Source organism: Limulus polyphemus, unplaced genomic scaffold (assembly GCF_000517525.1).
Source record: "Limulus polyphemus unplaced genomic scaffold, Limulus_polyphemus-2.1.2 Scaffold6480, whole genome shotgun sequence".
Classification (NCBI taxonomy): domain Eukaryota; kingdom Metazoa; phylum Arthropoda; class Merostomata; order Xiphosura; family Limulidae; genus Limulus; species Limulus polyphemus.
In genome coordinates this window covers 17,196-30,720 of record NW_013672090.1, presented here as the reverse complement: position 1 = coordinate 30,720, position 13,525 = coordinate 17,196, and the positions used below count along the sequence as shown (strand labels likewise).

Below are 13,525 nucleotides of genomic sequence, written 5' to 3'. Positions count from 1 at the left end.
GGGGGTCACTCTCGGGTGAGAATTTCAGTGATCTTATTCGTAGTGAGTTGGAGGCAATATATTTGAATCTGTGGTGGTCCTCCTTGGTGAAGCAAATTGTTTTGTTAGAGTCCACCCTAGGGAATTGAACCCCAGACACCGGCACTGTGAGTCCGTAAATTTACCACTGACCCATAGAGGGGTTGAACATCCAACAGACTAAAAAAAAAAAAGGACATAGGAAAAAGCAAATCTAAAGTCTCACAAAAATGGTGAGGATTGGCCTCAATCGCAGCCTCAGAGCCCCCGTGGTATTTAACTGACCTATGATAAATGAAATGGAAACCACTTTGGGATAAGTTGCCTTTGATTTGTTTTTCTTCTGTTGATTCTTCGTGTGTGATGTTTTGAGGGGTTTTTTTCCCAGTTGCTTTTGAGCCTGCAACTTAATTGATGGCTGAAAGGTCTGGAAGCACACCTTTTCTCCTTACATGGATATTGTAGTTCAGGCTGGAAGGTTTCCTTCATAGTTACCTGAAAGGACAGTTAGACCTTATCTGACATGTTGTTGTCATTTCGTGCTTTTGCCTCCAACCACCAGGTGGAGGCATTTTTCTTGACTCTCAAATAATATCTGCTCCTTCAATTTTGGGGTTCTAAGGCAGAGTTTGTAGTTAATCTATATAGGTCTGTACCCCCCTGATGGGACAGTAAGTCAATGAACTTACAATTCAACTTCAACATTTTGTTTCCTTTCACTTCACTTTGTTAGAAGACTCTCAGGATCACCAGTTTCATTATAAACAAGTTGAATTCATTGTTAGCATGCACGTTAGTTCAGGTTTTGGCTTTTACATTCCTCCTAGTTGTTGTTGGAATCTCAAATTTTTTTGGCTCCTACAGGGGGGGGGGGACATATTTCCACCCCTATTCGTGAGTACTGATTCCCGACATCAGCTCCTTGGTACAGTGGTACTCAGAATAGATTCTGTCTATATCTAAGGTTTCCACTACTTAGTCAGATTGTCAGCAGTGTCGGTGATTATTGTATACCTTCAGGAGCTGTGGGGGCTCAGTTCGAAGAATTTCTGGATGTGTGGTAATTCATCAGTTCAGAAGCTGTGCAGGTCCTTGGGTCACAATTGGTCATTCAGTTCACATTTTCCCCACTGTAATCCACCCAACCTGTAGGTTTTCCATCTCCCACTGTTCATCGGGCTTTGGAACTTAGTTCTAGGATTGGTCTGCGGGTAGTGAGAGAGTTGGGCTATTTCTGTTTGTTGTTGGGCCCATGAAGACAGGAGGTTGGTGGCTAGTCATCAATCTTCCTTGTCTATATGAATGCCTAGATTCTCCAAGGTTCACAAGTTAATCATTCCTCAATTTGTGTTTAATTTTTTACTGGGATTGTAGATATCCAACTTGGTTGTGGTCAGCTTCTATCTATACTTTGCCTTAACAGTGGAGTCCCACCATTATCAGCATTTGTAGTGCACAAGGGTCAGGTACTACTGTTCCAGGTGTTTTTCCTTCAGTCTTGCAAAGACTTAACATTGGTTCTGCTGTATCACATGAGTTTTCTCATCTCCTTTATTCCATGATACTATGCACACACGATTCTATGGATGACTGGTTACTGCTGGCACCATCTCATCAATTGTTAGACCATCACATCCTGATTCCAAGCAGGCTTCCATTTCAGTACTGCGACATTTAATATGTCAGCAGTCTGGATATTTTTTATTTTTCACCGTGAGTTAGTGTGACAAAATTTTCCCTCCTTGAAAGTGATTTGACAGACAATATGTGTCTTGTTTAAATAATATTATATTGTTATTATCCTGTAGTAGAAACTCGTATCATACAAATGCTAATCTAGTGTTTGGTAGCTAACTAAACTGGATACTTACCAGAGATGTTTGACATTCAACCACAATTTATATAAAATTTTCTTCTCCCATAAAGGTACTCAGTCAGTATAGATGTTTATCTATTTAGATTATTTGTTTAAAGATGATGATTGGAAAAAACTGAATACTCAGTAATAACCGTTATCATGTTATTTACTGTGTTTGTAGCTGTATCCTGGAGTATTAATTACATACATATATGATAGGTTTTTATCTGGAACATTAAGCTTTATTAATACAAGTTGTCTATATATTACATTGAACAGAATGTTAATACCTATATATATATATATATATATGATGTCGTTCTGAATTCCAAGTAGTTGCTCAAACGATGAGTAGGTTCTACACTCACCAGAATTCTAGTTTCTGATAACTAGCATTAAATATTGTAGCTATCAAAACTCTTCATACCCTGACTGTTGGATCATAAGATGGATTTTCTTACTCACAGAAATATGGTATTTAAAGATGTATTTTTCATCATTTAGAATTGTAGACAACCTACCATGTGCCACCAGGTTTGAGATGTTGGATACAAATCAGCCACAGTATGAACATGGATACAGACTTGGGTTCATTGAAGATGGAACAGTAAGTGTGAACTCTGACATACTGAAGTATGGCAAGTGGTGTTTAGTCATGAAGTTAGATTCAGAATTCTGTTTGACATGAATTTGAATTTTTTCTCTATTTTATAAATAAAACTGATATCCAATGAATAGCTTTAAAGCTTTGTACTCAAACCCTGTCAGTGACTAAAAGTTCTAGTGTTTTTTTAATAACCACATTTTCTCATTTGTATAGTTCTTGTCATAAACTCAGGATAGAAACATTCATGTTGCTAGTGTGAGTTGTAACAGAAGATCAGATGAGCAATGGGTTTGAATTTGTTTTGTTTTTTTGTTTATTATCATTTTTCTGCACTATCTTTAAAGCTGACATGAGAATTTTTATAGAGATTATTTAAATTTAGTATAAGTAGCAGAAATGTTACCAAGGTTACTGTAACATTTAGTTACAAAAAGAGAAAAAAAAGGTGATTAACTGCTGGTTATTTGTTTTTAAATTTTCTGAAAATTAATTCTCTCTTTTTTTCTTCAAGCCATATATTAACAACCACTTGAAGTTAATTCTCAAGTATCACACTGAAGATGGGTAAGTCTTTCCTTATTCTGTGACTGGTTATATTTTTTATCACTTTCAATTGCTTAAAACGTATAAGGACTTATCAAAAGTTTAGGCATAGAAATAGATGTGTGACCCATTTTAGAGTGTTGGGACTACTTAGCAGGGTCCAAGGCTTAAAAGAAAGATTATCAGAACAACAGGTGGACTGTTGATCCTGTGGGATAGTTTTCAGGGTTAAGTTGAATTGTATAATAGAGGTAAAAGCAGGCTAGGTAGCAGAACATTGGGGAAACTCTAAAGAATGTCATTAATAGTGGTAAGATAGTTTGGAAATAAACAGATTGATTGGATATCTATGGCAAAGATGACATTGGTAAAACATATCGAACTTAACAAGTTAAATAACAGTTGAAAGATAAGTCTATCTGATTTAAATATAACACAGTAGGGTCAAGAATAAGCTTATTTTGATGTTTGGAGAAGAACAAAATGGATGAACTCAGATTCAGGTGGAAGACTCAAAAACTGATTAAACGTGTAGAACAATGATATACTCAAAGACTGATTAAACTGTAGAACAATGATATACTCAAAGACTGATTAAACTGTAAAACAATGATAGATTCAGAGACTGATTAAACATGTAAAACAATGATAGACTCAAAGACTGATTAAACTGTAGAACAATGATAGACTCAAAGACTGATTAAACATGTAGAACAATGATATACTCAAAAACTGATTAAACATGTAGAACAATGATAGATTCAAAGACTGATTAAACATGTAGAACAATGATAGATTCAGAGACTGATTAAACATGTAGAACAATGATTGACTCAAAGACTGATTAAACGTGTAGAACAATGATTGACTCAAAGACTGATTAAACGTGTTGAACAATGATTGACTCAAAGTCTGATTAAACGTGTAGAACAATGATAGACTCAAAACTGATTAAACGAGTAGAACAATGGTAATAGGAATTATTTTGAAGTACCAGATTAGCAGTTAATTACCCTTTCTTGACCCTAGGGATTTTGTCTATATCCTTTACTTAATCTGGAAATATTTAACTAAATTCTATGAAACATTTTACAAACTTACTAAATAGTATCGTTTTACTTTAAAAAATTCATATTGTTTGATTTACTTGTACTATCACTTTTTTATGTTGTGAAATTTAAAAAATTTGTATTGTGAAACTGTTTCAAAAAAAATGAAAAACAGACCATAAAATACTTCTATATGTTTATATATTTCATTTTATTTGCTGTTCTGTTGAACAACACAGTTGTAGAAGTGACCAATAATGACATATTCGTGGAATGTTTCAGAATATACACATTCCAACACCTAGCAAATTCCTACAGTGAATAGAAATCAAATAACATGTAGGTCTAACAGGGAGATACGACACATGTACTTTTGAAAGACTGTATAACATACTGCATCAGGAACAACAGTTTTGAAGATACTGTTGCCTTTTTTAAATTTCTAAGAATGAGTTGAACTTGAAGTAAAACTTAGAACATGTATGTTAGGTAGTCTGTATTTGTGGGGGGGGGGTAGATAGGATAGTTTATCTTGTTTCTAGAAACTAGAGATGACTGAGTAGATAACCCTGGTGTAATTTTAGTGAAATTCTAAAGACAAACAAACAAGTCTCTGAGAATAGTTGTGATTGAAAGTCAAACTCAGTGTTTTTAAAATGATAATCTTTTATTAATTTCTTGATTACAATAAAATCAATTTATCCAATATATTTCTCCATTATGGGCCTCGACAAATCCCGGACAATAAGTTGCCATGGTGCCTAAAACTTTCATCGTGGCACATAGTATTTTCTCCCATTTTATTCGTGCATAGGGTTGTGCTAAATAGAACTTGAATCTAGAACAATTCTGGACTCTTGGAAGTCCGGAACTATTTTCACATTCTTTGAGTCCTAAGTCAAACTTTGTTTCTAGGATTTTATTGGTGGATTCAGTTCAGTAGTTCATCGTGTTTTTTTTTCATGAATGAAGCTCGGTGGTTGCACGACACCTTACTAGCTTCACACCATTTTGTTTTTCTTCCTTCTATTAATTCAACCAGTCATTGTGCTTGCTTAGACTCAAGTGGGAGGGACCAAAGGCAGTTAGTTCAGGCAATACTATCAAGTAGTTGTTGATATCATGTACTTGTTAGCAAGCACTCATTGCTATGAAAGTAAATAAATATATGTAGCCCCCATTTCCAAGTACAAACAGTAGTGAAGTTATGTTAGGCACACACCTGTCTCCAGTTTTTGGGCTGGCTCCTAGATCTGAAAATATTTGTCGAGGCCCGCTCTATTATCTAAAAGCTACTTTTTTTGTCATGATATTTTTTCAATTGTTTCATCACATTTTTGTATTTTTTACAGCATTAATTTCAGAGTAGTTGGATTTGAAGTTGTCACAAAAAGGTAAACAAATTTTAGAGTCTGTTACCTGTGAAGTGTTATAATTAAAATGAAATACATAAGGTGGGAATGTTGGTCATGCAGTTGATATTTTTTGTTGGTAGTAACCTTTACCCTCCAGATAATAATATAAGAAACTTTTTATTTTAGTCACATTTTGCCATTGTGGCATCATCAGAACTAATAGTAAAGGAAGTGATTATAAAAACCAGTTTTCAGTTTATCCTCAAACAAACCTTTATTGATACAAGCAAATGATTTTTAATAAACTTTGATAAAAGAACATTCCGATATGGTACTTACCTCCTCTCACAAGATTAGCTATTCTCGTTCAGTGCTGCCCTCTATATGCGAACTTTTTCGCTATGCGTGCCACAAGCGTTCTGCTCTCCCCTATTAGAATTGCAAGATTCCAACAAATCTTATGCAAATCATCTTGCATCACCTTCTCACCAATAGGAGCATGACATGCTCATGTGACTTCTTCTACACATTTGTTTAATGCTTCACATTTGACTTTGTTTCCTCACAAAGTGGTTGTTTTTTAAATTAATTTGCTTTTATTCAGCCTGTTTCTTCTCTTAGTATTTATCAGTCAATTCTAGTCACCTTATTTTCTGCACTCGAATTTGGTGAACCTTTCTGCACAATGAATTCCAAAGTTAACGTTACCACTTCGGAGGTTACAACAGCGACTAGCATTTTTTCTCATGCCTCAGGTGTATGCAACCCGACGGTGGATTTATCTGCTTTTATACACCAGAAAATCGACCGTTACATGGGACATCCTTTGTCCCCATACATTGCTCAGGCTCCTCCAGAACAGGATGATCCTGTGCACTCTGACGGGGACTGCAATAATCTTTTTCCACCTTCATATTTTACCCTTTCTTCCCTTTCTTAACTTGATGAATCTACTAGGCCTAATATGGTCTTTTATGGATTTTGTATCTCAGGTTTGTGTCGTTTTATCCCTTTCTCCTATTTCTTATGCACCTCGTCCTTCCTTACTGCATGAACAATCTTCCCAACCCTTTCTGTTTTACCTCCTTCACCTGATGTTTGGGATCATGCTGATCACTTTGCTTCACAATTAAGTGAGGAGATTAGAATGCTGCACACCCCATTGACTTCAGATAAGTTCACACTTTCCTACCATCTTGCTGACTATCCATTTTTAGACCAGCAGTTGTTAGGTTCCTTATTGCCAATTTGGGGGGGCTGCTCCCGATTCATCTGTCAGTCTTACCCATGCCCAGTATTCTCACTTGCATCTTACCCTTACACATCTATTATGGTATCTTTCTTCCACACGTTTCCTATTTGAGGCTCTCTACAGAAATCCTGAGGGATTTTCTAGAGATACTCTTGCCCTTCTCATTTCCACTTTAGCCCACATTTTGTCTTCAGCTCTGGCATTACATACATGGTTTCTTTGTTGATGGGACCTTATAGATTGTGATGTTGTATTGGTTTGGGTCCATTTACCCTCAACATGTCTTGGGTATTTACTTATGGCCTCATTTCTGGGGCATTATGTTTTTGATATAGTCTCGGAAACTCTAGACCCCCAGGTGAAATCAGTCCAGCAACAATCCACCCTCGTGAATATTGTAGCCTGTTTTTCTCAGACTCTGATTACTGTTTCCCGTCCTTCCCCTTCCCAGCCCCTTCTACTTGGAGTACTTCTTCTCATGGCTTTCTTTGAGTATGCACTCTCTGTCGCCACTAGTACTGGTGACTACCCAGTGGGTTCTGGTCCAGTGGGAGCTCGACTGATTGAGTTTCTTCATTGCTGGCATTCCTTTGTCTGTGATCAATGGATGCTTCAGGTTCTGTCAGAAGGATTCATTGTCCAGTTTCTTTCCCCACCTCCCCTTACCTGTTTCCTTCCCTCCTCCTTGAGATCCCATGACCAGCCAGCATCTGTCAGAAGCAGTTTATGAATTGCTTTTGCAGCGGGCCATCAAGCCTGTTACCCATCCTTCCCAGGGTTTTTATTTTTGTTTTTTCCGTGTCCCCAAGAAAACAAGGAATTGGTTAACAGAAATCAATTTCACTACCCTGGTTCATCATGGAGTCATTTTTCACCCTGAGATGGGCATTTTCTCCAGGGTCGTGGATGACCAAAATGGATGTCTCCAACGCTTAGCTACATAAACTGATATCACCTCAGTCTCATCCTTATTTTTGGTTTGTCCATATCTGGGTGAGTTATCAATTTCGGGCCCTTCCCTTTGGGCTTGCTATGGCACCTTACTTATTTTGCCGAGTGGTCCTAGGTTTTGCATGACATCTCCATGCTCTGGGGCTGCCATTTCATTATTACATGGACGACTTGCTTTTTCTGGCTCATTCCAAACAGGAATCAGCCAATCATACTCAGCAGCTTCTTTCTGTTGCAACTTGGGTGGGCTGGTTGATCAAACTGAAGAAACCCTTCCTTAGGCCCACTCAATATCTTATCCATTTGGGGGGGGGTCTTTTTCAACACTCATATCAGTCAGGCCTAGCCTTGTCCTTTAGAATTTCATTCAATGGAATTGTTGGTTCGCCATGCCCTCTCAGCTCAAACACTTACTGATGGAACATTGCTCAGGATCCTCTTTCCACTCCATTACCTTTCCTTTTTCCCTGCAATACAATCTGCTTTGGTGGTTGGACAAAGCTCATACATTGATGAGTGTGCTGCTTCTTCCACCATGTCCAGATCTACATCTTTTCATGGATGCATCCCTTCAGGGATGGAGGGCTTGGGTCAATCACCACGAGGCTTTAGGCCATTGATCTGTGGACGAAAGCACTTTGCATATCAGTATTCTTGAACTTCTAGCCATATGTAGGGCATTTCTTCACTTCCTTCTTCTCACCCAACATTGTCTGGTCATGGTTCATTCAGACAATTCTACGGTGGTGGCACATATCAGCTACAAAGAGGCATCCGGTCCAGAGATCTCTGTTTTCGGATGTTGGATCTCTTTTACTGTGCCCATGCACATCACATTAATCTTATTGCATGTCATGTACCAGGTGCTTTCAATCTGATCATGGATCATCTTTCACACTCCAAACAGATATATCCCACAGAGTGGTCATTAGATCCCCTCGTTTTCAGGGATCTTTGCCATTGGTTGGGTTCTCCCCACCTGGATGCCTTTGCTATGGGCCTCAACAAGAAATTACCTCTGTTTTGGTCACCTGTACTTCATCCCCAGGCTCTGGCAATCGGTGCTTTCAGCCAGGATTGGTCACACAAGTATCTTTATGTACCCACCCATCCAATTACTTCATCAGGTGATTTCTCTCATTCACTCTACTTCTTGTCGGGTCCTCCTGTTAGCTTCTTATTGGCCAGTTCTGCCTTGGTTTCCACAGTTACAGCAAATGCTCCTGTCCCCTCATGTCCCTCTTTCACTATCTCTCTACCTTCTTTGCCAACTGTGCTCATATGTCCTACATCCCACCCTTCATGCCTGGCTTTTGTCCAGTCCTTGGTGAGAAGATCCGGTTTCACACGTCAAGACACCTCCTTGTTAACTGGTTCCATCTTCCATCTAAGTGTACCAGTACAAGTGGTAGATATTCCATTGTTGGTCTTCTACTATGGGGTTTCCTGCTGACCAGCCTACTGTGGCAAAATTTCTCACCTGGCTCTTTGAGCGTTGGTTTTCAGTCTCCTCGCTTTTGGTATATCGGGTGGCCTTATTCCATATCTTTCGTTTTTCCTTCGTTCTCCTGAAGAAGAATAGTCAACATTTCGAAAGTGCTTGAGTTTTGGGTCTTATTTTAAGTCTACTACACTTTATATGTGATCCTTTGTGTTAACTCTTTCATAAAAAAAATTATTTTTTCCTGATACCATAGAGTTTTACTTCTGTCCTTACCTGGCTCATCTGTTCCTACTGATACATTGCCCTCCCAGACGATCTACCCTTCTGTATTGGGATGTTAATGTAGACCTCCATTTGAACCACTTTCCACGTGTTTCATGTTTCCTTTAAAACATATTTCCTTCTTCTCTTAGCCCGTAGACGTTGATGGTCTGACTTGTTTGCCATTGACATTTCACTTACCCTATCTTCTCTTTTATCCAGATCATTCCTTTCTCTCGAAGACCTCAGCAGCTCAGAAGGGTGGTTCCTCCTTTTCTTCTATTCCCTTCCTTCCGTATCCCATCTATACCCTCGACCAAATCCAGATAGTCTTCTGTGGTCAGGGTTCTTTGTTTTTATATTGCATGTACTGCTTCCTTCCAGGGTACACGTTCCCGACTCTTTATCCCCTGGCAATCCTCCTCCCTTCGTATTCTTTCACCTTCTACTCTTACCAATTGGGGTCTGTATTTTGGTTCAGTTGGCCTATTCCTCCCTACCTTCTTCCTTCCACAATTTGTTCCAGGTATCCTTCCATCAGATCTGACACCTCCCTTCTCATCATTGTTGTCCAATGGAGGAGTTTCTGTAGTCCAGCATGTGGACCACACCCAGTATGTTTATCTTCCACTATCTCCATCATATTGTTGTTTCCTGTTCATCGTGGTTTCGTCTGCCATCTGTAGCCATTTTCAGACTTTGGTGCGACTCTAACTGGTAAGTTTTTATTCATACTTTCGCTTCTTGTCAGAGGCCTTTCTCTATTTCTTTATCCGATGGATCCTGCTCTGTGGTTAGTGATGCCTGACCAGGTATTCTTTAACTCAAAATCTGCACTGTTCAGCCATGTTGACCCACATTTTTATCTTCCATGGCTTCGTATGCTCACTGTTGAGGTGGAGTGTTCCACAAGATCATTTGTAAGTGCATGCTCTCATAATATTTTGCTTCATAAACATGCCTGTCCCTGACTGTATAACTCATGGACTGGATGGGTAAAGCAGGAGTGGATTGCTGCCCATTCCTGCCATGTCTGGAGTGAATAACTCATTGTGGTCTGCTTTTCAAAATAAGATTTCGTGGTCACCCATTGCACTGTCTCAGGTTATGATGTTCCTCTGGTCTCTCCACTGCTTTGTCACCCTCCTTTCTTAAAGTGGAGTATGGGAGTCCTTACCACTTTCCAGTTCCTAGCTGCTGGGGTGGTTGACCATGGTGGCACCCTGTTTAATGAGTTACACACAATAACCATTCAGTTGCAGAGTAGGGTGGTGATGTTCTGTGGGTGTAGATGACATGATATATTCCTATTTGTAATAACCATTGACAATGGAGTGAGACGTCAGAACTCAGTTCACCTCTTTTATTTGGAGCCCTCATTCTACCCTCGTGTGGATGTCAGTATCCCGTGGGCAGGTTTTGGATTTAGATTGAACTGATCAACATAAGTCCTCACACAGGTTTTGGTTTGTCTATCTTCCTCCTTTGATTACTCCATCTACGTTGTGGGTCACATGTGGAAATGTTCCGGTTCTATCCTTGGGTATCCCTCGTCCTCTCTTCTTAAGGGGATGTTATTGCCATTTGGATGATCCAAGCCTGTTTCATGGTTGGGGGAATTGATTGCATGAGATAGACATCCTTTCGGTCCTGGATGTCAAGTTCCCGGATTGATAGCTCAAAGCTAATCCTCATGTCATATCCAGGAATCGAAGTGGTTCTCAATCCCCCAGTTCTTGGGTTTGAGGTGAAGACTTTTTGATCCTCATCCTACCCTTGCACGGGTGTCATTACCCTGCAGGCAGGTTTTGGGTGTAGTTGAATTATCGAGTACAGTTTGCCATGCCCTAGCCACTCTACATTTAGGGGTGCATCCTTTTTTACCCACCTTTCTCATTGTGGGATTGAGGTACAGTATATTTCTATGGTTATGATCACTTTCCTACCACATTCTCTCCCACTCAAATGTGCTCCTCTCATTTTCTGCCCTTATATCTTACACATTCCACAGTTGGTCAAAGGGTATACCTGGCTCAGAAGTAGTGGGGTTCCCCTCTTCTGATCTTTGGATCTAAATCTCTCATTTCCAGGGGTATCCTTTGGATGCTTAAGGAGAGTACTTCTATTGTTCCTTTGCACCAGTCGCTCCTCCTTATCAATGTGGGATTCTAGCTAATGTTGTGAGAGGAGGTAAGCACCGTATTAGAAGTTATAATATTCCTATACTGAAAATGTATTTCTGATAGGTACTTACCTCCTCCCACCCTTCCTCCCCACATTTCTCTGGTGTTGACATTTTCAGCCAATCTTCGAAGTGATAGCTTGATAGAGGAATGTCGAGGGAATCTCATCACTTGTGCATTTCATGCTCCTATTGGTGAGGAAGTAACGTGTGATTATTTGCATGAGAGGCATGTTGGAATCTTGCAATTCCAATGGGGGGAGCAGAAGGCTTGTGGCATGCATATAGAAAAAGTTCGCATATAGAGGGCAGCACTGAACAAGAATAGTTAATCTTGTGAGCAGAAGTAAGTACCCATCATAAATACATTTTCAGTACAGGAAAATTATACCTTTGCTCTAACAGAGAAGTGAAACATGTTGCATATCAGTGTGATTTCTTCATACATGATAATTATAATAACAAATCTAATAGCATTTCATGTTTTCCAGTATTGCTTTCAGTGACTTAACATTTGATGGAAACTCCTGCACTTTTCCAGAAAAGCCAAAAAAGCAAGAAATAAACTTACAAGGTAACTTCAGAAAATCAGTTATTTCAAGCAAAGTTTTTGTTTCACAAATTGAAATTTCTGATTATTTTTTGATACTTATTTTTTTAAACACTGTAAGCTTTCAATTTTCTCTTATCTGGTCAGGCAATAAACATTAAATATTTTAATACCTACCTCACGAGCCAGCCTGACATGTTGATGTGGATAAAAAACAAGTGACTCATTGTTGAAAGGTTTGGGTTGTTTTGATGAAGATGTTTGGCACTATTTTCGAGGTCTAGGTAGCTGGACCAGACCCGTGGCCTGACCCGAGACTATGAGAGCTGACATGGAGAAGTTGACTTGTAAATGTAAAGTAAAACGATGTGGTGATGAAACATGCTTGAAAATGTTCTAGATGTGGTCGTGAATATGATGGTTTAAGTGTAGTAATTAAACCAGTTCAGATGAGGGAAGAACTTATAGTTGGAGATTTGACAGTGAAACATAAAAATATGGGCACAATGGTATCATTATCTTCTAAAAGGTGGATTGGAATCATTAGTTTTGTGAAACTAACGGTACAGTGAAGCCCAAAGATGCAGTGTTGAAGCAGATACAAGATGATTTCCCTAGCAATTCTCAAATCCAAAATGCTATTTCTGCAATGAAGAGTTAATATAAGAAAGATGATATAATGTCCAGTATGGTACCACCATAGTATAATCCATATAGATTTCATTATGTCTTATTTCCATTAATATTTAGTTGGGTTTTTTTTTTCATTTTAGAAATTGTTCTGAGCTTCATTCATTGAGATAACCCTAAATCACCAGTTTCCGGAATGATCCCCATGTTGACTTTCCTAGGCTCAGTACTATAAGATGCTGGACTGGCTCATGTGGCTGGTATTAAAACCTTACAAGTTTTCAGCTTTCTCTTATGTAGTCAACCAAAAAGAACAGATGTTGTCCTTTTTTTTAATCATGTGTGACCAATTATTATTAACTTCTGAACAAAGTAAGCTATATGCATAAATTAAACCTATTAATGAGTGTAGCTAATTAAATTTACTGTTCTCACATTTTTACTTGTAAAGCTTAGAATGGCTTGTTCCAACAGTTGAGTACCTTTACTATTACATATATTTTTAATTTTACTGTTCTCACACTTTTACTTGTAAAGCTTAGAATGCCTTGTTCCAACAGTTGAGTACCTTTACTATTACATATATTTTTAATTTTACTGTTCTCACATTTTTACTTGTAAAGCTTAGAATGGCTTGTTCCAACAGTTGAGTACCTTTACTATTACATATATTTTTAATTTTACTGTTCTCACATTTTTACTTGTAAAGCTTAGAATGGCTTGTTCCAACAGTTGAGTACCTTTACTATTACATATATTTTTAATTTTACTGTTCTCACATTTTTACTTGTAAAGCTTAGAATGGCTTGTTCCAACAGTTGAGTA

General features: G+C 38.4%; 1 protein-coding gene across 1 annotated transcript in view; it reads left to right on the top strand.

Moving 5' to 3' along the window:
• LOC106473755 (transmembrane 9 superfamily member 4-like) overlaps positions 1-13,525 on the top strand; it is a 38,963-nt gene that overhangs the window by 8,346 nt on the left and 17,092 nt on the right. The window contains exons 4-7 of the mRNA XM_013934435.2: positions 2,381-2,483; positions 2,995-3,047; positions 5,428-5,469; positions 12,012-12,094. Coding sequence (XP_013789889.2) covers positions 2,381-2,483; positions 2,995-3,047; positions 5,428-5,469; positions 12,012-12,094 — 281 coding nt within the window. The remainder of the gene's footprint in view (positions 1-2,380; positions 2,484-2,994; positions 3,048-5,427; positions 5,470-12,011; positions 12,095-13,525) is intronic.